The sequence below is a fragment of the Neodiprion lecontei genome, chromosome 6, assembly GCF_021901455.1.
Source record: "Neodiprion lecontei isolate iyNeoLeco1 chromosome 6, iyNeoLeco1.1, whole genome shotgun sequence".
NCBI classification, from domain to species: domain Eukaryota; kingdom Metazoa; phylum Arthropoda; class Insecta; order Hymenoptera; family Diprionidae; genus Neodiprion; species Neodiprion lecontei.
The window spans coordinates 31,471,607-31,497,387 of record NC_060265.1 but is presented as its reverse complement, the minus strand read 5'-3'; the positions used below and the strand labels follow the sequence as shown (position 1 = coordinate 31,497,387).

Genomic DNA, 25,781 nt, shown 5'->3' with positions numbered 1-25,781 from the left:
AGATAACGCTGTCGGGACGCGTTACGAGTCTGCGGGGTTATTTGTTCGTTGCTGAACACCATAGGGATGTGCCGATATGGAAATGAGTGAAAATTCGTGGTTATAGCTTGGATCGTTGCCTGGGGGCTGCCTGTCTTTGTCGTTACAGCCCTATTGAAAAGTACGTTTCTATGTTCAGGGATATATAGTCGTCGACTGGTTCGATACTTAATCTTTGCAACGTGACGGTATGAAATCTTCAAAGCACACGAGCATAAACAAAATAAATAGACATACGGTCCTCTAGGTTACCAGCAACACTCTCGATGGGCCTACAGTGCAGGTATAACCAGAGTTTAATGCCTATACCCTCGATACGTATATGATGCTAGTGCAGCGTCATATTTCACGGGTTGTATAATACAATTAAGTGTAATTGGCGAACGTTAACGTCGAGCTTGAGGGTATCTCTGGTGTATGGGATGCGTCAAAGCGGTCCATTCAGTCGGCAGCCTGACGTACATATACTACATTACCGGAAGTTGCAGTTAGAGAGCTTTGTTCATTGCACTCGACGATTTTTCTTTGAATCTCACTCCGACCAACTCCCTTCGTTTACGCAATTGGACTCGCAACGCGTACCGTATCATCATCATTATCTATACAATACTTGTTCCGTTTACAATTTTTGTATCAACGCTGCGCCCCGAAGTTATTTTCAAATAGTGCCTAAATTCAAATTACCTTTCGCAACATCTCTTCCAAGGACTCCATTTCCAGGGTGGAGTTAGTTTTGTCACTTCGAACGGGTTGAATCATCGATAAATCTCTTTGAAAGTTTAAATGACGAATAATAAGGACGATCTACGGTTGATACAGACACTGGTTTTCGTTCAGAAACAACTTGTCAATGCCATTACAGGGTCACCTTATTTTCTGTTACACTGATTTTTTAGTTCAGTTTTCCTGTTCATCATCGACAACCGTGACCTTTGTATCTGTACAAGGCATTTGATGAATATATCTCGGCAAAAGTTTCAACTTTGTCAGGAAATAGAGGCTTGGGAATACGGGCTTGTTAAGAATTAGTTGTATGTCGACTCCCCATAAATTCGACAATAAAGTTTGAAACAACGTTAAGATGTTACCACCGCGTAGTGTACAAGGCTATGGCAAATCTATTTCAAATGCGGTAGAATAAATTATACTGTCGCGCATTTTGGGTGCCTTTGAATAATTTTCCAGCTATCATTCTATCCCTCTTTCCGCAGAGAATTTTCAATGGCCGTTGCAGTCCGCCACGCGGTTAAACTTAAAGAGCGCGACACTTTCGGCTCGTTCCACAGTTCTACGCACACTATTTTTGGTCAAAGTATTTTTAAGTTCAGTTTAAGGTAGACTCCTTCACTTCTCGGTAAAAAGTATCAGAGAAACAATACGGTTCTAACGAAAAGCAAAACAACTTTCTTCCGCAAACAATTGTTAAACGAAATTTTACATTTGAAAAATCGCCGAGTGTATTTCATCTGGCAAACAATTTTTAACAGGAATTTTTAAATAATATGCACAAGCAGATATACGTATAATATATGTCACCTTTTTGTGAGACATTCTGCTAGCGAAAAATACTCAACTTGGAACGTGGTATCCGTACCGATCTTAGCATTAGCACTTGACTGCGGTAAAACAGAATTTCTGGTATAAGCAGTTGAAACGTTAATGGAAAGTATCTTTAATCTGTATCCCTAGCCCGCACTTACAGGCCAAGTGCAAAGGGTATTGTTAATCGAGAACCAAGAATCAGGAAGGATTGACAATGATGTTTAGAAATAGCCATACAGTTAAATTAATTTGTAACAGTAAACACGAATACTTAACGAGTGCAAATGATATCGGCCCACGTGCTGCAGGAAACTGTGCACTGGGGAAAAGTATAAATTCGAAGGCAGTCATCAATCCATCCGAAGATTATGGCCGGAATATAGACCTTCTCTGAGCTGAAATGGAAATTTCTGAAAAGCTATTTCATCACCGGTTCCTGACTCTAGGGGCGCAGTGGTTAATAAGAGTGAATACCGAAACTATACGTTTGATGGAAAAACTTGGATACCGTCGAGAACAAGTTTCTACTCGTTGCTATGGTATTACAAGAGTATTTCAAGTATCACTCGAAAATTTTTAATTTTTGCACCGGTCTGTAAAGCACGTCTTGGATTTTATATGCCTATGCAGTTATTAATCTAATATATCTATTTCATTGTCCGTCAGGGTGATCACTATGACACAACACTTAGTTTTAACACAGTTGTTAATAATTACCACGCGTTCACATTCCGAACGGGACAGGTTGCAGACGACGGGAAGTTTCAAGGAACATACGCCGTTACTGTTGCAATTTATAATATCAACACGTAACCAGACGTTATAGGTAGTATATATAAGTCGTGTTGTCTTTTAACACCAGCGGCAGATTCACCAAATAATACACGATAAAAATGTCTCCCTTAACGAAAAACCATTGTGTTTCAATTCCAGTCGTATTCATGGCAACTGGATTCATAACTGAAGATTACTTTGTCATGACTCTTCAGCCCTTTATAGGTTATAGCTGCAGGTGTTGATGCATACATTTACGTATGGTATTTGTTTACTTGACTATGGCAGGAGAGAAAAACACGCTGTGAGAACCGAATATTTAACCGACCGTTCAATCATCGAGAACGGTAATGAAGATGCGAGCAGGGACAAACAGCAATGGTCGCACTGCTGGTACACCCCTGTCATCGCGGTAGCAGGCGAACTGATCCAGATTTCTCTTTGTGGATACTGACGGTGGATGATGGTAGAACGTCGTACCGACAAGCCAACAAACCGCGCAAGCTCATACACCAAAGCACATGCCACGACTCAACCTACACGCCCTGCGCTGGGTTCAAATGCTGCAATTCCAATTCTGGTACGTACAAGATTTAAGTTTTGAGCGGCAAAAATCACCTCAAGTCAAAAAGAAATTAGTCGAGTAATTGTTCCAGGAAATTAAAAACTCAGATGGCTTTGGAATGTGGATATACACGTACATCGCGAATTTTAGAGGGGGAGTTAAGCAATAACCACATACATCATTTTTATTACAAGGTAATACTTGCAGAGACAGGGGGAGCTGTATAAACTGAAAAACCATTTTTTATACTAATTTAGGAACTTAGCATTGCAGGTGTTCATCGGATTGTGAGTGGTACGCGGTACGGTTAAATTTACACGGTCTCTATACCCTTGGTTGAATGAAGAGTTTTATTGTGAATTCCACGTACATATACGACATAACGTCTGTACGCGATTAGTGTGGAGGAGGTACGTTGACTACAATATCCTGCATGTTTAAAATCACGGTAAAATGCCAGCGAAATTAACAAACCGCTAAGGATTGTAACCTTGAAAACGTCGAGTCAGTGAAAATGGTTTCAATACTTGTCGACGCAAACACAAACATACATCTGGGCTGGTATAGCCATGCCTATGTAATATAGGAAATAGTCACGACACAGGGAGAAGACGGGAAAACTCGGCACATGTTGCCCACTAAAAATAGCTGGAAAAATTTCCCGACTTTTCCTTGAGGGAATTAAAATCGCCCAAGAAACTTATGGGCCGATTGGAGGTTTGTAAAAACAGAGCACAACGTAAACGGAAGTGTGATTTCCGAGTGTTGCGCACCGTCCAGTACACTCATGACCACAAATTTTAATGCAACTGGGTTATAGATTGACCAAACTTCAATCCGATCTGAAAACTCATTTTTTCAGGTATAGGTAAAGTTTTCTTGTTAACCGACTGACGACCGCTACGAGTCATCGCATGAACGTAATTTCAACTTGCACTTGAAGCGGGCGTTCGTGACATCTCATGCTTCGTTTCGAGTAGATTGGCTCCTCTACCTTGCGGGCGAACATATTGCCACGATACAATCTCCCAGATCAATAGAGTTCAATTAATTATCTTCCGCGTGCGCATTCGGTCGCTCACAGTCAATCTGCTAATTTACACCGTTTCTTCTCGGTATGTATAGGTACTCCACAAAGGCCAAGATACGCTCGACGAAATAGAACTGTTGCTTGCACGATCGGTGATCCAAGACTTATTGTTAGACTGTAATTTTATGCTGAAAACGAAGTAACAAACTTACTGACCTGCACCTGCACTTGCACGGAAATAATCATAATTTACCAATGCAATAATTGCCGTTTCTATCACTTTAACGCTATACGTACGCCATGACAAATGAACTAGATTCTTTTAAAAACCTGCAGTAGAGGGTATAGCCCTGTCCCACTGCCTTTGTCGAAACGAATATTATAAATTATCAGCAATACTGCAATCTCACAAAAATTTTATGCACTGACGAGGAGAGCATCATACTTTCGGATAGCGGATTTTGTTGAAACTTCTGGGGATACTCCTTTGCTCCAAAATATGGAGCTTCTGATGCGTAGTTCCATTCATTGGGCCTCCTTGCACTCCGGTTAAAACTAATTATATCAGGAGTTTCATGGGTGACGTGCCGTAATAAACAAATCCTGTTTTGTATTTTTACCTCAAATATTAATTTTCATTGTCTTATATTGAAGTTTAGATGTAAGGCTTTTACAAATTCAAGTGTAAACGGATATATTATTATTTCAGAGCCGTAGTAAAGTGTAGGTAAGGTGCAAATTTTCGACAGCCTAAGCTACTGTCAATTGAGCGAAGGAAGGCTTAACGGATGAAATTACACATGAGTAGCTCTTTTTTTGATACACAGGAAGACGCCCCTAGAAACTTCAACAGGGGACTTGGTCAAACCTCGTCACGCTCTATCGAACCTATTTCAATCTTCTAAGACTCTGATCAGAGTCATATCATTTTATAATACAAGTTTTTTCTACCCGGTCGTACCGGTGTGGAACATGTACGGTAAGAAATTATGCATATGTAAGATAAGAAGAATAACTATGGGAGGTTATATTGACTAATATACAATTGCAATTCACAGATAGGTTGTATGCACTTTGTAAAAGTGATTAGCGTCTTTTTTTAAGAAATATTGTAGAAAAAATTTTGGTTCCGAGCGTATAACCTTGTATGCTACTTGAAATAAAGATCTCTGTGTTCTAGACTTTTCCGTCCGAGCTATATTATCCTACCTATGTTCTCTACATCCTATGAGATTGTATGCAAATAATATGATTTCTCGTGATATGGAAACGCAATGCCGCCCCGTACCCGGTATCTTTTTGGCAGCTCTTTGTCCCAAGGAATAGAAGGAGCGGAAGACGGTGACAGGCGGTGTAAGAGAGGCAGTAAACTTAGCCAGGCTATTTCAAGGCTTCTCAGAGTATCATCAGAAAGCGTTGTCCCTGACGCCGCCGTCAGCCTCTCCAGAAGCGGATTAACCTTGTATATTTTTGAGATGTTTAAGGGGAGGTCGAAGTGCCGAAGAAGCGAGCAAACCGTATTTTAGAATTCTTTTCTCTCCGGAGTAATTAAGTCGTTTCATACTTTGTAAAACGATAGTGTTTGCGATAAAATTGTGCTTATGAGCAGGCCCGGAAAAGATAGAAAATTTATGTAAAAACACCAAAAACACGGGATTCAAATATCAGTAGTGTACCATAACTTCAAAGTGAATGAGAATCTGCTGAAGGTGTGTTGAGTGTTTTCGTCAATTTTTCGTACTCACTCGACCCAACTCACAAGTATAATAGCAACAACCATTTCCCAAATAGGCCGCTCAAATAATTCGTTACGCTCGAGGAGGGGGAGAATGGGGCGGGGGCGTCATAATGTCGTTCAAATCATTGTTACAATTTATTAATCTTCATTAGTTGTTTTGATTTGAGACTTTTTGAGAATGGTGTGCGGGAGGAGGACTTATTTTTCCGGGTGGGAGTTTTTGAGTCTTACGATCCTTTATGGGGTGAGGGGATCTAAAAGCCTTAAATTCTGGACTGCGTATTATTTGAACGCCCTTAAAGTTTGAAATTATTTAGTCATTTTGAAAAGAAACGAATTAACTTAAAAATCTTATAAACCTGAGTTGCTTACGAAAATAGTAACCATGCCGTGTAAACGATAACGAACACTTATTTGCCGTATCGGACAGTAACTGTCACAACCATGCGGCAACGTTGTCGAAAAATTCACGGTGTCGATAAAAACCCATACCGATTGGTCTAAAGTTAGACGTCATTGGTGTGAATCGTTCGATTCTTAACACCAAGTGGTCTTTAAATGAACACCAAAATGGTTTAAACTTCGATAGAATATTTTCGATGTTATATTTAATACCGCATTTCTAGCAGTGAAGCATTGAAAATTTTCGATTAGGCATGCCTCGGTAATGCAATATGATTTCGAATTCCGTAACGAAAAGATGTGTATAATTTCAGCAGCTTACGTTGTATGACCCCGAGGATAAAGGTCTGTCAGCCTTTTATAAAATAAAAGGAGTGCACGTAATTTTTTTTGCCAAAGAAACCCTCCTCCCCACTAAAATTAAATATTGATCTTGCTTTGAGCGGCGATTCTCGTATCTAAAGTTTAAGAAGAGGCCGTAGCTGCAGGCAGAGTCTGTCTGTGTGTGTGCGCGCATGCGATGTATACTCTAATACGTACATATACACATACACAAATTCAATCATTTCCCTTGCACCCCCCCCCCCCCCCCCCCCCGCCCCAAATTCAGCTTCAGATAAATAAATAACAATCCGTGCGTATTTTTTTTCTGAAGAAATGCTCATCAATTTAGATTTAAGTACAAAAAAAAACTGACCTTTCGACGAATTGTGTATTTTCCTAGTAGAAAAAATATCGCGACATAGACAGATTATTTAATATTGATAGCAGAATTCAACTCGTAAAAATTTTGTGAAAAATAATCCTTAGTCTTCGAAATAGGTTAGCCGTAAAATTAAGTGAACGAGTTCCAGAGGGTGTCAAAATTTAACGAAATCTTCCTGCCTGATCTGATACAGAAGCCTTATTGTGCAGAACCAAATTTCAAATTGAGAAAAAAAAAAAAAAAAAGAATGAGATGTAACCCCACTATAAATCCAACGGCATAATTTGTAAAAATAAAAGAAAACAATGTTTTTGATTGGAATTTATATTTAAAAAAAGATGTCCAGCCTCACAAAACCGTGAAGTTTGAGCTTTAAATGAAAAAATCATACCGCAATTCATAATAATCACGTTTTTCGTATTTTTTTTTTCTTGGAGTACAGTTAAATGAAAAGTAAAAAGATCGTAATTTATGAAAATCCGGGGTACGCCAAGAGTGAGTACATATTAATGTGACAAGAATCTACATGTATACCTTCCATCTAACGTGTTTTGAAGAGACAACAGCAGTCATCAACATCCTTGCATCTATTTCAGATGCTATTACGTGAACCACATTGTTACATTGTTTGGATACTAGTTGTATTGTTAATGAATTCGTTTGATAATAAAATCAAATTTTTGTCGCGATATTTATGGGTTAGGTCCGCACTCCTCCATTTGGCCAGTACTCAGCGCGTTGATGTTGACACATGCGCCATTCTGCCGAATACATGACAATAATATCAACGGGTGCTGAACATGTGCTGAATTTTTTAGCCCCTCTATGTAACTTATCTTTGCTCTGCATTATAACACCAACTTTGTTATTTCCTGGATAATTGTTGCGGGCCCTGTTTGCGCAAACAATTCTAGCGACGAAGTGCCTACAATTTTCCAAACTGGGTTCATATGCGATCGATATTTGAAGTTTACAGGTACTAAAAGTCAGCACCCGATGTTCGTTCCACTTTTTCTGAACACCGCGCGAACGCGCAAACGGATTATTGTGATATTTTTCAGGTTTAGGCGACGCGCAAACCACGTGAACGATTTAAAGAATTCAATGTAATTGAAACGCATTGGTTCAGCTATTTACCACATTAGTGACGCTCTATCCGGTTGGAATCTGGAACGTACGGAATTGAACCGCTCTCGGCGCATGCGCAATAATTTATTCTGGTGGCTAATATGGTAAACTAGAAAAAATAATTCTTTTACTGGTAATTTTGATATTTTGTGCCTAATTACTTCGCGGTGCTGCTTGCGCAAACGACGCGCAAACAATTGACACGACAATATATTCGAAATTCAATGAGTCTTTCGCATAATACCATTTTCAAAAACCGGGTGCTGAGTTTCACCACCCTGACTTTATTTGCATTTTTCTCAAAAACGAGTGAACGCGCAAACGAGAGCGAGTGATATTTTTCATATTCAAGCCACGCGCAAACGAAATAAACTACTTTCAGTCGATTATATTGACTTCGGTTGCTAACTTTATGAACCTATCCCCGCGGTATTCTAAGGTTAGATTCGACGGTCATGGGTTATGTTATGTTCCTTGAGATTGATTTCGTTTCGCGCTCGGCCGACTAATGCGCTGTAGGTTTCTCTGTGTTGCCAACATAACCGCCTAATGTAATAAATTAACCGTCTCACAATCAGATTCATTGTCCCCAAGTGTACACACAAGTCGACTACGTTGGCAATGCCATCACTAGCCAGCCCATAGACTTATAGAGGGAGATAGACCGCGCGGTCTGTGCACCGCGGTGAAACCGTGAATAGAATGAGAGAGCAACGGATGGAGCCGGAGCTCTCACTCTAATCGGTAACTTGGCAGGGGAAACACATGGACTTATACAAGTATACCTCCCCGCTTGGGGGTTGCTCTCCACTCTTTCGATCGTGGAACAGAGAAGACCGGCTCCGCGTGTTGCTCTCTCTTTCTAATTACAGCTTCAGCTCGGTGCACAGACCACGCCACGGTATTCTCAGTCTATTACAATTGTACAAGATCTAGTGGGATTTAGGGAAATCTAGTACACTGATACGCCTTCCTCCTATCTAGTACGTGTTCGTAATGACGTTGTTTTATGTTTTTGTTTTTTTGTTTTAGAAAAGATCGATTACGATTTAGCACATTTGAAAATTCGCCTGTTTTGCATACAGGGTTAGGTATGTAGTACGTCAAATCCTGTCGGTAAAACAGTTGCCATGCGTTTAGCGTTATCCCGAGTCGTACCTCTGTAAAAATTATCCGTCTCCGAATTATTGCGGGCATGCGCGCATGCGTAACAATGTTCCGCAATGCAACTGCAGGTATTTTTATTATGCATAGGCAATAGACTACAGTCTTCGGGAGGAAGAGGAGTGACGGGTAGGATTTCTTACAAGTATAATACTGATATAATCCTCTTCGCTATCTCCCTTGACTTACCTTGTCCCGAAGCATGTCCCGCACTCTGGTTGCCTGGCTCCTGCTCCGGTGAAGTTCGAGCTGCAGTTCAAGGCATCTCTCTTGCCAGTTAAGCTCCTCCGCTGTACTGGTGTAACCATCGAAGCTCTTGGAAGCCCCGTAACCAGGCCTCACTTCTGGTTTATCCTTCTTTGGCTCAGCGCGTTCAGCAAATAGACGATTCTCCGCGGCAAAATGGAGCCGCGGCTGAGCCGTCGTCTGCAAGTGGGTCGACCCAGTTTCGGATCGTCCGGAAAAGGAGTAGGTCCTTTCGAAGTGTCTCGATGGTCCGGAGTCAAAGGGCGAGCGACCTCTGTTCAAGTTTTGTATCTCATGGGCCTTGTTTTCAAAACTTGTCGGCCCGAAATCGGTTTGCGCCCCGAAGGTACGTTTGTCGGTGTACTCGACGTAGCCGCTCGACTCCGACGTCAAGTTGTACAGCGGATTACTCTTTGACTTGTCCTTTAGCTCGACATACCCCGCGGTCTTGGCGGTATCCGCAAATTTCTTGTCCTTTTTGAACAGCAAGCTTGGAACGTTGACGTAGGGCGAATCTCTCAAATGAACAGGACTGTTTTGCGGCCTCGGTGGGGGTGTTGGGCCTTGCCGGGTGCGTCGGGGCAGTAATCGGGGACTGTCGGCTCCGCTGGCGACACCTCGATTATTATCGATTGACGATTGCGAGCTGCAATCGTGCCGGGCCCCAAGACGCGGGCTACATGGTGCCGAATTCGAACCAAAGTCTGACGCTAATCTTGCGATCGGGTCCAAAATTTGTGACAGGCGTCGTACCGGTTGTGAACCACGGATTTCGTCCATACTTAATTAAACCGTCCGAGATGAACACTATCAACGTCGCACCGTAGCACCAATTTTCTTCATTAAGGAATTTTCTCCTGCAGCATGCTGACCGTTCGTTTCTGGATATAGATAATCAAATTGCCAAACCAAACACCCCGACATTTCCACCTCGCAGAACCTTTACACGACAGACTATTGTTGGTAATCCACAAAACTCCATTATTCCTGAGCATTTATATTCCAGCTTCGCTCTGGCGATCAGCATTTTTGTCTCTGTTTCAATACGGCCTGGAACAAAAATATCACATTCTTATATAACATGACGTCTCGGCTTTTACTCGAAAAATCTCTCTCTGGTAAGAATTTTAATAATTTTGGAGGTCTTATGAAGTTGTGCTATTAGCGAATATTACAAATATGCATATAACTTAGAATTGCCCGACATATGTATAATACGCACGGCATTATCATCGCTGCTGATGTCGCACGGACTTCCGTGCATAATTTGTCTTGAAACATGTTTTTTTGACTCACGGCGAGGTAAAATTCTGCATTGCAGCGTGTCTAACACAAGTTCGCGCGAAGCCAACGGAAGTAGCTCCTCGTCCTGGCCTGTTCTAAGAGATATCCCGACACGATGTACGCAGTGTGTAGCGCAGCGATGAGACCGAGGATGATTCTCGGATATTAACTGTACTCGAGCCCGTCGAGTGTCAGTCTGTTTCCATGACTAACAATAAATTCAAGCTGTAACTCTTGGGGGCTCACTTTGGGGTACGTTTCGGCCGAAACTTTTTGCCGAGGAATAACACACTCCGCCACCTCGGAAATTTATTTTTAGGCAGACAATAAAAGAGGGTAGGTAAGAAAACGGATGCTCGACCAAGTAAACATGGATCTGTTACGCAATTAAAATATAGATGTATCACATAATATATGTATTACATTATACAGAGATTACCACCACGTCAATACTCGTTTGAATATTCTATCTCGGAGCCTATAACAAAGAACTGAACTCGAATAAGTTTGCAATACGACAATGTGAGCACATTATTTCGGATTTTGTTCGTTTGCCAATGACTGCTTTGTTTGGAATATTAGATAGATTGGAGACCTCGAACTTCAAGTTTTCAATGATATATAATGCACCAATATAGCGGAAACGAAGATTTTATGCTTTCAGGATATACGGGTAACTTCTTTCTTCCGACGAGCAGACAATTTGATGTGTGCTCAATGTTTTCCTGTGAGGTAGAATTCAGTGTGATGAATATTAAGGATAGTTGCATAATTAAAGCCGACAAATCGGAGCAAGGGGAGTCTAGGGGGCGCTCAAAAATTATCCAGCTATATCCGTATTCTGTTAGCTTTTAAATCACCGAATATTTTACCGTAGAGAATATCCGATGCAATCAATTGTATGGATTATAGATTTGTAATGTCTGCACGTATGCAGCCGCGTAAGCTTAATCCCTATGCTTTTGTGAATACAGAGTTATCCATACCTCACTATTATTTATTATGAAAGAAACTTTGTGATGTAACTTTCCGATTAACTTGATTTCGGTCTGACACAAAATGCGAGTTCGATTCCATAGGTATTATCTGACAATGACTGGTGATACAGCTGGCATCCCAATTTTGCACGTCGGCTGCTTCGGATCGAGAACAAGTTCACCGGAAAGATAAGGCATTAATGAACATTACTGTACCCATACAGTCAACTCTGTTTCCTGTTTGTAGGTGCAGACAACCTTAAGGGGATACTCGATTTCGATGTGGACGAAAATATCTCCAACTGTCCAAGTCCACGGACCTCGAACGCTAGAAAGAGCATAGCAGCTACATTTTACATGAAATTCTGAATAAAATATGCCCAAAAATTTTCGTTTAGCACAAAAGTAAAGAAACGGTATGATTGACTATCGCGATTCCGTAAAATTCATGCCATTTCTGGTAAGAATTCTTGTAAGATGTCAAAGTAGGTGTATACAAATTATACATACATACACGGACAATTTCTTTTGGAAAGGTATACGTGAAACGAGAAAGCACTCATGTTTCGTCTCGTCAAAATAGTATACCTATAGTGGCACAAGTGACGATTTCCGATGAGTGTGAAGTTTGCAGCATGAACCAAGGCGGCGCTGTAATCACACAGGTTCCATATCGCCCATCTGTACGTGTGACGCTCGTTATTTTTACGAACAGCTGCAAAGGGAAATTTGATCGGGGAAGTGTACTGTATCTGATAGATGACGCGAGTAAGGATTTAGCCGTACTTTCAAGCATGCGCGCTGCTGATGTGCGTACTTATAGTTAAGATGGCGCAAACGTAACGGACAGCTCTTCCTTCTATAACAATATATAGTCAGTGTTTCGATCATTGAAAAATAAACAACATTTTATGTTCCTAAACGTGGCTAATTCATTGGGAAAAATGCTACAGGAGGCTACGAAGGCGTCGCCGACAGCACGCAAAATTGCGGTTACGTAAATTGTACTCAATGAAACGGTGTGTAAAATTGAATTGTGCGAAATTGGTCATGCGCCATTGAAAGCCCCAAAGTGTCAAATATATCATTTTAATTGTGCGCATGCGCCAACGTTTTTTTACCGCACTGTTTGGATATGAGGCACTTTAGGTACGCTCCACAGGCTTCGAAAATCGAACTTTCAAAAACTTTTGGGTAATTTATATGTTTTTTTTATAAAAGTCACTTTTCTCCGTTTCGAAATGAGCGTTCATTTACCGTTGCATGATGAACAGAACAACCGCAGATAGGATCTGTTAAGTTAGATGAAGTGCTCACTTTTCAGATGAAGTGAATATTTATCAATTCTCGCAACCAAAACTATTTCGGAAATACAAAAAGTACGTACATATTCTTATTACGTATGCTATCCGGAAAACGGTTACGATCGATTTAAAAAATACGAGGTCCATTGTCGTCCGATTTAAGTGAGGTGTATCTAATTGTTGATGTATTGTATTGTTATAATAGCTAATGCATAGCAAGGTTGCAAAAGGTCCTTTGGATACACATACCCCGTATCTATAATATAAGTTGTTACGAGAGAAAACAGTAATTATACAAATTGGAGCGGGCCGGAAATGAATGCTCGCTAGGAATAACACCGACTCCAATTTTAAACACTGACATCCGACATCTGAGGTCGAGTCGGCCCTTTGATGTCCATGACTGTCTTCGCAGTCGCGACTCTTCTCGCGACGATCTTCTTCGTTTCTTGTTGCCTCCTCATCATATATTCCTTCCTTTCTTCTATTCGTTATCTCAACAACAGCAGGTTAGAAATTGAATGAGAAAATGTTTACTTGAATTTTTCTCTTTGGAAAATACCATGGCGGCTAAAAAAATTCTTAGTACCAAATTTTTCATATTTCCGGATCAAATAGTTTGAATTACGCAATAAGAAAATTTTTATTGCGAGAAATTTTTTTTTCATTTGGGAATGAACTCCGACCGGGGAAAAGTCAATGCTTGTTAGTGGTTCACGAGTTCATAAGGGTACCTAGCGGCAATAGTATTACACGTAGTACCGAATTACCTGACAATTAATTCCCAGCTTTCCCGATACAAAAATATTGATCTTTTCTAAGACACAGTTCAACTACCCTTACCGAATATACTCACTTTTCTCATGCAAGTTCATTGACTCATTATATCTTTTCCGCGCTACCTCCGTTAACAACTCGGTTACTTTGTAGTTTCTGACAGGAGGTAGCACACGGAAAATAGAATTTGCGGCATGTGCGAAATGGGCACTTCTTGACTTCTATAAGTTCGCACTCGCCTTCGTTTCGTGCTGCACTTTACACTCGTCAAGAAATCCCTATTTTATGCGCATGTACCACGAAAATAACTAATTTGCACCACCTCCTTCTGAAAGTGTGGTGCTTCAAGCACTAGTGCTCAAAACACGACTGACAAGCAGTTCCTGCCAGCCTTATGGCTTGTTTTAGACGCAGACGGTACAAAAAATTACGTATATAATGTGGTACGGGTGGCGCATTGGGACTTGGCACATAAATAACTATACATTGTAAATTGAAATGGTTAACCTTTCTCAAAATTCACTTAAATTCACTTAATCTCAACTTGTGAACATCTTCACCCATGAAATACGTTTGTTTTCATAATTTAGTCAGTTCGAACTAAAAATTGAATTCAAGCATGGCGGAAGATGTATCTAACCAAGGAGACAGAATAATTTCTTAAGACCATAATATCCATTCGATTAATAGGCTTATAAAACAAATTAAATCAATGGTTAAAAAATGGTAATAAAATTCTTCAACACATCACAGAACATGTAATCCTCGAACATAAAACTTTGACATCAACTTTGTCATCAGATTCAGAAGTGTGAAACATCCTTAGCAAAAGGTATATAGCTTCCCATATTTCGTATACAACTGGGTTGAGCTATAATTTTTTTGGTAGCAATTTGTTAGTACGAGTTGAGCAACAGGCTCAACAACACCTGCCACGGAAATATCTGCAAGCAGTATAGTCAGGGGACGGCGGCAGTGAATTTCTCAAGCTCAAGATATAATTGCCTGAGCTTAATTGACAAAGTTCAGACATTGGTTATAATTGACTCGGTACAGAACGAGAGAGGTACCCAAATACTGACTATTCTTCCTAAGGATCTATTTCGTTTCTATCGTTGTAGTAGTCATCTTTTTACGGGCGCGGCATGCATAGTTGCTCGCTTTCAACACAGCTGTACGAATTTCATCAAGTACACATATAGGTGTAATGTGTAATGCACGTAACTAGCTTACATTTATACACACATAGTGGTGTTTGCGAGCATATAGGACTGCAGCTCGATCACTCAAGGAACTTTAGGACTCCGTCAGAAATATTACAGGCGAACAAGATATTTTTAATTTATTCATGAGGTGCTGACCGGAATTTTCAAAGAATTGCTAAAAATCGTAGATGCCAGAACTCTTGCATTTAGCTTCAGGAACTACAGAACTCTTCGAGAACTGTCAGTATCGGACATCAAATTATTTTTATTTTTTTGTGCGAAATGCTGCGCCACGGGAAGGTGTCACCAACGTTACACCGTGGTGTCACCTAACTATTTCATGTTCATTGTCTTTTTAGTAATTATGGCCGAACTTTTTCTCTAAACTGTGAAGAACTTTGGAACTACCCCGGGTGCCACTAGAATAGGTGGCAGACCTTTCATTTTCAGAAAAAGAGGTGCTAGGTCGCACACGTCAGTCGAAGTAGGTAACTAACGTTCTACCAGACTGATAAAAACTGACGTATAGCATACTTACTCTGAAATTTAACCGATGACAAATAGATCGCAATAAATAAAAAATAAACAATCAAAATATTATCCTTTTACCGCTATTTGGCATCCAATATATCCATAGTGATTTAAACATTTTTTTTTTAAACAGCAACCTCTCTGGCAGAAAAAAAGATTGAATATAGTTTCGCAGTTTTACTTGTACGTACACGCTTTGAAATTTTTCAAACAAATCAAGTGTTACACGACTGACATTTTTTCTGCTCCACTACAGATGTTATGCAGCTAAATCAGGTAGTGATGCAAAAGGTCGGACGAATATATTTACTCTGGTATTGGTCGAGCTCTTACGTATAATACGTATGAATATACTATAAACTTACACGATTCGTCGTGTCTAAATAAAACGAGGAATTATTAAATGATTCTGGCCGTGACTATATGCACAGGCGCCATTTAAAAGTGAGGTCCAGGTATAATTAATTGAATCCCATCGTTTTTACTGACGTAAAAATATGACTCCGGAAATATCTTTTTACGAGTACAATCACCCTGGACGCGAAATCTCAAGAGCAAAGTTTTGAGGGCTTTGCAGGTCATGGACGGCGGTAGTGTTCGTTGCACGTACCTTACTAGACAGTAATAATTCTACGCAACATTCTATTTTGCACGGAACAAGTGTTATCTGACGTAGAAGCTAAAGCAAACGGCTACAAAACAATTGCGCATAATAAATATGATCGTAGAACAGCATGGAAACGTTTATGTATGCTGCAGCATATATATATAGGGATATAGTAATATCCTCTATTCGATTTACAATTAAAGGTGTTTAGGATTACGAGAGTAACCGTGGTACTTTTCGATGACAAACTGGAAACATTGCCCTTATCACTCTTCTTGATGTTAGGCCATAATTTTTTTCAATGAACTCACACGTGAGATGTCCCCGCGTGATTACATGTAACTTAGGTGCATTACTGGTTGCAGGTATATTAGTCGGGTATGCCGTGAGTGTATACATGTCGTATGTAAATATATACATACCTACTTACGAACATGCATCGCAGTTAGACGTAGATTGCAAATCGTGTATGGAAGTATGATCGACAAGTTTTGTTTACACCAAAGCATCGTCATAGGTAGGTATTATAAATAAATGAGAAAAAAAGGATCGCCTCCTTAATAAAGTAGGGCTAGTTCTTCGTAGAAAAATACACGGCGGTTAGTCCAGCATCGAAATACCTTCGAAAAATTATTATTATTTACTTTGAAATACATATTGCCATAAAGCTTATGCGAATTTTCCAACAATCACTGAAAAAGAGAATACCGAAGTAGGTCAGACTGTAGGGTGGAATTATCCCCGTTGTCGGTGGCGTCGTCGTCAATTCGTCGTCTAACGGATGCACGTATGCATGAATGCGGATGCATGCACGTACGTATGCATAGTAACGTACCCACATAAGTAGGGAACGACGTTGGGACGTAGCGGAGGACGTAGCGGAGAACGTAGCTGACTGCCGACGATGATACGAGATTAAGTAATGTACATAACGTACACAAGCAACTATAATTGAGTTCCTCGTTTAGTGTGCCTACCTTGGAAAGAAGAGAAGTGAAACAGAGGCCCTTGACGTTGACGAACGGGCGTACTCGTTGCACAGTAGATAATTCTCCATTCCTAACAAAACAGTGCACGAAATACATCCATGCGCGCGCGCACACGCACGAGCACACACACACACGCAGGCACGTACACCACTGTGTCACAGGAACAAAATGTTTCTTTGCTATGCCGACACGAATTGAAACGGGAATTTAACCGTACCGGGAACACGCCATGTTTAGCTTATTTTTACACCGCAATCTACGGGACAACGATAGCATAGGGTATATCACGTTCGGCGGACATCAGGACAGAGTTACTAAAAAACTGCTACGAATCTTGTGCATTGAGGTCGTGAATCGTGAGTCTATGTATGTACTTCTTCACTTGTTTCGTGTGGTTCGTTGCTCCTTCGCCGCGGAAAGGGAACAAAAATGATGGGAAACTTGAACGGTAACTCGACTCCGTGGCGACAGCTCGCGGTGGGAAGGCGCGTTAAGGCTCTGGAATATCTGCTTTTGGATGGGCGAATCTTGGTAGTGGTGTATGTGTGTGTGTGTACAAGACGGCGCATGCATGCATGCATACACACATACATCATACATGTATACCACCTCAGTCAACCCCGTCAGACTGCTCATATACCACGCTACTCGCTAGTGTCGTCGCCTTGGGGGCGTTGCGAGCCACGGCTGTAGAAGAGATTTTTCTAAATCAATTATTCAACGAAACCGGGCAATAAACGTCCCGAGGGCATCTTTTTACTTATTCAGTTTCTCGGCACCCATAATCGCGGGGTTGCACCGCCAACGATTGCCTTGAATGATGTATTAGATCCTTCCTACCCCAGTAGACGCACGCATCGATAAATTTCTTTGATTGTCACACTTTATATTTAGAAGGATAGTATGATTTTCCACTCACATTCGCCATTCCGTCGCCGACGGGATGGGAATGTTCGGCTAGATCATACTTATATATTCGTTAGCCACATACAATGTCGATTCGACTTCGTCGCGCTCTACATCACAGAAAGTTACATCAGATCGAGAATAAATTTGAATAAGAAATCATTAGATGTGCTATTTATGATTAGAAATTATCAAGCATGATACCCAACGTTTTCAGCATAGCATTGAAATTTTCAATTTTACTAAAGAACCCTTGCAAAGGGTGCAACTAAACCGCAAAGACAAACTGTACTGGTATACATGTACATACAATAAGCGCACCGTTGCTGGTAATGTCATCTTTGGTAATCATCAATAATGGCTGTACTCAAGGTGTACGAGGTTGGTTTCAGTACAATGATTTATTAAATCGATTTTATGAAAAAAGTTGGACTTTCCGTGGAACATAGAATAACATAAATATACAAATTAGTAAGAGTACTTTTAATCCAAGAGTTATTTTTCCATGACCCAGAGTAATAGTTTTAAAAATATGAAAAATACCCTCAACTTACTCTGTACTTACAATGTGCATTTATAGGAGCATAAAAATCCTGTGGTGGTCTGACAAGAGTCTAGGCATGGCCTGAATGATTTTTCATACCTCCCATACCCATAGGTGGTTTTGTTGACTAATTTCCACTAGTTACAATTTTTAATGTTACCTGTACATGTCCGTTTCATCCAAGCGTGAATAGCAGCTTGCAACTATATTTGTTGTTTATCATAACAAAATTCCATCGTTGGTCTCTTGTGTTACAAAATCAGTGAATTTCTTAAATGCCAAGACTTGCTGCAGCTTGTCGCTGTAAGTTGGATCCAAATAGTCTCCTAGTTTGTTTCCAAGTGTAGGAATGTATTTGTATTGGATTTTCACAAATTCCGACAAAGTTGCAAAGGTAAATTTGCAATCATATAATTTCTTTAACCATCTTATGGTCGTCAATGGGAGAGTTGTGTTTAACGAGTGATGATTGCCAACTTCTTTCAACGAAATTAAACAAAGGGTTGATATTTCCAATTGTTCAAATGTGTCGTAATTTCGACACTTATTGAACACCTGTAGAACAATACTATCACTGGATGGAAAGTTTTTTTTTGCAGAGAATTATTGAACCTACTTACGTCGGTATCATCCATTTGGTAGCCATCCTCTCGCCATGTCGCAACACCCCAAGAGAATAATAACACTATTGCTATATCTGGGCGTAACTTGGCAACGACATTTGAAAAGCTTTCAAAAAATTTATGCCTCATACCCGTATCACATATGATTTCTCTTTCATTGTTTACTTTGCAAAGTACGGCTGCAGCGTGGTATCTCACGACTTTGTCATCGTCCACCAGAAGATTTAAAAGCATTGTCCACCAACACATTACAAAATTATCTGAAATGAAATTAAATAATGTACGACTGCACTGTTTACATTGAAAGTACCCAAATTCTGTAATTATTCCAAATACATACAGATTATTTGAAAAATGCTTTACCATTGTCTTTGACCACTGGCTCATATAGATTGTACATTGTCTGTGAGACGGCAAGTCTACAATCATTGTCACATGAATCCATCCACGAATTTTTCAAAAAAAGTTTGTGTATTGCTTTCTTATCGTCAATCGTTAGAATATCCTGAGAGAAAGCCAATACTTGATCAATTAGGTAGAACAGCAACAAGGTGGCACACAACATATGACAGGTATGTATGAACAGAATTTGGATTATAGGGATTTGTGTCAATGTTATAAAGTACAATCACGTTATTATAAAATTGTATACCTGGAATTGTTTTGAAACTTCTCCGTAAATTGCCCCCAACAACTTTAGAAAACTATTGGTTACATAGTAATCTTGGTTGTCAAGTCTTTTTGACAAGTACACCATAACCTTCTTTAGTAAGTTCGAAAATGCAGATGGTTTGGCCTTGAATAGGGTATCGTTACTGGTGTTGCTAAGAATAATAAATAAAAAATCGAATACTGCCTTTTCTAAGTTTGGATCAGTGATGAGTTGTTCAACTGCTCTATTTGCTTCACATATGACATCTTGAAGCTGTGATTCGCTGAACGAAGTGTGGACAGCGCTCTTAACTAATTCTGTAGATTTTATCCATGAGATGATCTGTACGTCCATATTATTGTGATTTAATAGTGATGTCCAATTATTTTTCGGTATCTCACTGTATGATAATCTATATGAATCAGGACAGTCGTGGTGTACTGGGCACCACAATGTATAAAATTTTGCAGCAGTGATTTCATAAATCTCTCTACCTGGTCCGTTGCTTAAAATGTTGCTATGAATCAAGTGAAGTTTGATTCTGAAAAACAGGTCACCATCTTCATCCTCAACACATTCACTGAACCTGTAATACATATAAGGAATTTGGAATGATGCACCAATAATTATACAATACAGCAAGCAGTATTCATAGAATATATGCGAACAAAGTATGTATAATATTTAACGGTTTTTCACTGCAGTGATAAAAACGTATATAATTTTCAGACAGAAACTACCCTGCTTATTATGCTATGTTTTGATGATAGTACCATTGGTCGTTGGCTTGATAAATTTGTAATAGAGTTTCCAAGTAAGCAGTAGCCAATGGAAAGCTAACCCCTGCTCCACGCTCTCGACACTCCAATTTTTCCAAAATCCAAACTGATTTTTTTATAAAAATTTTAAACTGTGCACTCGATACTATGAAACTACTGAACTCTGCACTCTTTGAGATCTGTAATACCTGTAATTAAATAAAAAATTTCCAATGATGTTTGAAATCTATTAATCAAAAAAAAAGAACGATGCTGATGCTACTTCTACGATGTAACAAGTAAATACCTAGTTTATCTATCCACACGCTAATCTTTACCTGCAAGATATATCCATGAATCATGTTAATATTGGAATAATTTTGAGATTCCATTGATATTTTTTCAAGCAGCTTGGAAAACACGGCCAAAGCAGTAGTTTGTGTCAATAAAGGAACCAAGGCTCGGGCCGCGAGTTCACGTGTCTCGTATACCTGACTCTTTGCACACTTTGATACCATATTAATGAACGCTGCAACCTGGAAATAAGTGGAGCACAGGGATGTTGACAAGAATTAAATCAGAAAAATTGAACATAATACTTTCACTGTACACAATAGTGTTAATAATAATTGCATTGCTGATCCTGAGTGCTTGGCATTCTTCAACATTAGCATTGCATAATTTTTACGTTTTGTTTGCTGGGAAAGAGTGGATGGCAACGGGGATTACGTGCAGAAACTGTAGAAGTTATTATAATATATGTAATAAAATTGGAAAATATTGAAAGATATCGGCTTAGATTAAAAGGATTTGGATACTTTGGCGAGGTGTTGTCACAAAGCTACATAACGAAATGTTTGGAGATTCAAGCAAAAGAAACTATAATGCAGATAATTTTGGTAGGGATTTACCCCTGGGACCATACCTTCCAATTTGAATCGGCACTGTCGTGGCAGCCAGGGTACAGTCGCGATAGCAGGAGTAGCACAGATTGCACTCCTGGTCTTATAAGTGTATCACCCGGTTCCACGAATTTCTCCAATTCATTGTACATGAATTCCAGTAATGTAGGGTATTTTTCGAAGAACACCTTACCAGTCATTCGGTTGTGAACTGACAAATTCAAGTGATCCTTTGTTCTTTGGACACCAAAAATACGAACGACCATAGCACTGAACAGAAGAGTTGCAGCGTTTCTTTCCTGCAGAGTAAATGGAAACATTCACTTATATTCAGCCGATCAAATAGCTAGCAAACGGGTGCAAAAAAAATCACATGTATTTCAAAGTTTCACTGTTTTCATTATTAACCTAATTGTGTATCTGTATAAATTATTTATCTTAGTTATGATTCATGTAATTTTTTCACACAATTATCACAAATATGTTTGTATTAAAACTTGCAGCCCATGTTTTCCCATTGTAGCTTTTAATTGCTGTAATCACACCATCGGCGATGTAAGGCTTCACACAGTCTCCTAGCTGACAGTGCCTAAAGAGAGCTCTCAGTATATTTATTACATGAGACTTGATCTCAGCAAGTTTGTAACATTTTTTGCCCCGATTAGTGTTACTTGTACGTTTTTCAGTATGACTGAGAGGGGACGATTGATCTTTGAATTGTGTAAATACAGTATCATCATAGATCAAAGATGACATCTCAGCTTCTATGTTGTAGTCATCTTTCAAGTTGGTTAAGCCGAGTAATATCCGCATGGTCGAGTGAAATGTAAAACTACCCCCATGTCTTATAACAGCTGTTAGCGACTCCTCTTCGGAGGTCAGAAGTGCCTAAAAATAATCGGATTGGGTCTGTGACATGCTGAATCTTTCTCCACTAAACGGTAGAATGATGGCATTCTTCCTTACTTGAACCATAAAAGGTACCCCGGCGCTTCTCCTGGTTGCGCAAAGTTTACTATCTCTGGGTGATAAACCTGTAACTGCTAGCAACAAGTCCAGCAGCCATATTTTAGGAAGTTGCTTCAATGCGCATTCTATTGGCAAATGCCATAAGCGTCTGCATAACAGTCCAAACCCGACGTGAGCTTGTTCAAATGCCCCTCTATGTTTAGTTTCGCTCAACAAAGTGACAAAGTGCTCTCCGACTTGAACAACCTGACGATTGTTAAAGAAATTGGTAATGACATTGCATAAACTACAGTCATCGATATATTTTCAATTGTCTAATTTTGGTCTTTCAAAGAATGAAAATGATCACCTGGTTTTCTGTTAAAAGACCCACCACTCCGTTCATCCCATCTATAGGCAATTTGAATGTGACATAGCCAAAAATTAAGCTGACTTCCTTGACAGTACGCCAAGCACAAAGTAGTACCATTTGAGGCGTGGTCACTTTCTCATGCTCCGATAGTTCTTGATCAAACAATGAAGGTTGGACATTGAACGGGTTCAGATCCATTGGTAAGTGACCTTCTGGTGATGAATTATTCACAATTTGTCCTACAGCATTGTTTAAATCCAAGCAAATATTGATGAGTTGAGCTATGGGCTCTCGCCAGCGTTCGTCAGTTGGAAATTTCCTACTAGTCACGGGGGAGGAAGTGGAATGAAAATATGTAAACTAAAATGTGATATCAATATTGTTCTGTTACTCACTGTAAATCGCTATCAGTTATTAAGCTTCGCAGACAGTAAAGGTATCCGTACAATGAATGTTTATTGGCAGCCCTGACGATATTATCGCGTGCAATTTCCAATGGTTTCTGGATCAAAAAAATAATAACGGAGTACAAAATACCAAGTACCTGTACGCAGGTATTAGGGTGATAAATTTATCCGTCAATCGATTCAATGGATTCAACTCAGTATTGAAGTTTGATAAAGAAACAATCTTCGATTTTTTCCTAATGTCCCCAGAATCATTTGATGAATTGTTACATTTCTGCTATGAACTTCTTGATGTCATTCTTACAAGTGTGCTACTACTTACGATGGCATCAGTACATTTGTCATTGAGAAATGTTTATCCCCTACTGACACTTGGCTGCGCTTCATAACCAGACAGTTGAAAACCCATTATGACTAACTTGGGATGAAACTGCTTGTTAGGCTGTACTCCCAGGATGATATAACCCATTTAATTATCAATTATCGTCACCAATAAATAACTTGTGTGCAGCATCAATCACGCAGCTAAATGTCTAAAGTCGGGTGGCTACCTGGATTTTAAGACCTTCAAAAATTTTTCAAGGGAAATGGGTATAATTCAAATTCATAAAGTTCAATAATGCAGAATTATAAAAGTGTCAAATTCAGAGAGAGAAATTGATTTGTAATTGCAAGAGGAACTTTTCACACACAACAAAATATATGAATTCCAATTTTATATGAATTTTATATGATTTTGATGACTCAATAATTCAACCCCAACATTCTTTAGAAAAGCGCTGATGATGTTCTGTTTACCTTAGCAATTAGCAGAATATAATAAATGTGATGTTATTACCTCAAGGCGCGAAATAAGAAACTTCACCAGTAAAAGGTGCGCATCAGTGTTGCTTGCGCAATCAGGGTTGAGATATTCATTATGCCGATTTACAATCTCGACAATTACTGGAGATGCGGTACATATTTTGAACATGTATGCCGCAGTAGCTGAATCAATTGGCCTAATGCTATTTCCCAGTCCAACTGCGGTTCGTATGATTTCATCTACAGTATCTTTATTATCCAATTCCAAAAATCTGGGTGGCACCAGCTGCAATATTTTGTAGACCATTTCTTTATTGGATTCATACGTATCTAACAATAAACAGTTGAACAAAGATTTTGCTTGAACAGTATCCCATTCTAAACAAAGAATTTCTTCATCCAGGATGTCCTGCATATGGCATAATATTTGTAGGCATGTCCGTCTGCGTTCGTAATTTGCTGTTGGATATAAATTGTCTACACAAATTTTACGCAATGAACACAAAAATGATTCGCAGTCTTGTATGAAACATTCGATATCTATTCTTGTGGCATTGTGGCATGCCATATTTTCAATATCTTCATGTTGATTCGGCCGACATTTACTACTATTTTCAGAATTCTGACCTTTAACTGTTCTCAAGACTTCTCGCCGCAGCACAACTAGACTGTCTCTAGTGCGTTTTATTGCCTGGAAAAGCAACAATTGAGATTGATAACATGCTCAGTTTTTTGGATGCTGTTAATAATGGCCACAGCATGTAAATAAGATAGTGAAGAATTGATTAAAGACTTTCCACCTTTTTGATTAATGGTGCCAACTCGATTTTTTCACCCAGATTATATGACAAGAATGTTTCAATCATTTGATATTCAACCGCTGTAAAGCGTTGGGTGCTTTTTTTCGATACCACCAAAAGCTCCATCGTATCTCGCCTGATCTATAAAACGAAATGTTGAACTCACATAGATTCAATGTTCAAAAATCACAGAGATGTTGCTCAGACTATCCTTATTAAAAAATATTAAACCTCGAGGGAACAATGTTTTATACATTTCCATAATATTTCGTAATCAATAACATTTCTCCACATTTCATCTTGGTAGTTGAACCTCTCTGGAGTATCTAATTCACCACTTTTTTTCCTAAGTGTCAGATTTCTCAGAGTCACATGCAATTCCGTTTCGGTCATATCCATTTTTGAAGTTCTTAAAACCTGAAATCATTTTACTAGGTGAGTCATGAATTGTAGCATGGAAAGCAGATAGATGTAGCAAAAGTATAGTGGCAATCTTGCCTTATACCGGTTACTGAGAAATTTAAATATATGCTTCTTTTGAAAGTTGTAATATATAGTGTCAATTGAAATGGATTTCCAAAACTTTCACGCAGCGACACGCTTAAGGAGCACATGGTATTTTCGGAGAAGAGTATTCTCGAGAAATTTTGTAATACGTGATGACATGGTACAGGTATATTCTGGAAGAATTAATTACGATACTGAACGAATGGATAAATATCATTACAATCACTTGACATGTCTCATATCAGCAAAATTAGTTCAGAAAACTTATCATACTGACGTTCGATGTCAGCAGGTGATGAGATGACAATAAAAAACCAGTAGTATGAGGGTGAAAGTGGCAAAAACCAACCTACAACAACGTTTATGAACAATGAATTAAGAGCACAGAAATATCATGGTATACCAGCCGTATACCATGGTGATTGGATGGGTCGTCTCACGAAACCGCCGCGATTCACTCCAATCTTTTATCTCTTTTGTGCTGCCGAGGTCGTGAATAGCTCTGCCTCTGTCCTAGGGAGTTTTCGCACTGCCAACCAATATCAAAAT

At 39.4% G+C, this 25,781-nt stretch overlaps 2 protein-coding genes across 25 annotated transcripts in view; both read right to left on the bottom strand.

The window, feature by feature from the left end:
* Positions 1-17,379, bottom strand: part of LOC107225285 (uncharacterized protein CG43867) — a 47,431-nt gene extending 30,052 nt beyond the window's left edge. For 4 of the 13 annotated variants that reach the window (XM_046743844.1, XM_046743846.1, XM_046743845.1 and 1 more), the window contains exons 1-2: positions 16,997-17,142; positions 9,278-10,384 (exon numbers count right to left, since the gene is read on the bottom strand). In XM_046743844.1, the coding sequence (XP_046599800.1) occupies positions 9,278-10,114 (837 nt within the window). In that variant the 5' untranslated portion in view covers positions 10,115-10,384; positions 16,997-17,142. The other 9 variants (XM_046743847.1, XM_015665696.2, XM_015665697.2 and 6 more) reach the window with 6 other exon arrangements.
* Positions 17,380-18,296: 917 nt separating this feature from the next.
* LOC107225294 (thyroid adenoma-associated protein homolog) lies at positions 18,297-25,756 on the bottom strand. 12 transcript variants are annotated; one of them, XM_046743859.1, is made up of 16 exons: positions 25,510-25,649; positions 25,224-25,405; positions 24,957-25,142; positions 24,726-24,866; positions 23,960-24,616; positions 23,110-23,216; positions 22,712-23,036; positions 22,360-22,608; positions 21,895-22,281; positions 21,417-21,692; positions 20,830-21,027; positions 20,507-20,700; positions 19,734-20,319; positions 19,445-19,586; positions 19,079-19,341; positions 18,297-19,013 (listed from the first exon to the last, which is right to left on the bottom strand). In XM_046743859.1, exons 3-16 carry the CDS (start codon positions 25,122-25,124, stop codon positions 18,678-18,680), a joined length of 4,029 nt encoding a protein of 1,342 aa, XP_046599815.1. In that variant the 5' UTR covers positions 25,125-25,142; positions 25,224-25,405; positions 25,510-25,649; the 3' UTR covers positions 18,297-18,677. The 12 variants fall into 12 exon arrangements, with proteins under 12 accessions (XP_046599815.1, XP_046599816.1, XP_046599822.1 ...); XM_046743860.1 differs by having other exon boundaries at positions 25,582-25,600; XM_046743866.1 differs by having other exon boundaries at positions 24,980-25,142; positions 25,582-25,600.
* Positions 25,757-25,781: the final 25 nt, after the last annotated feature.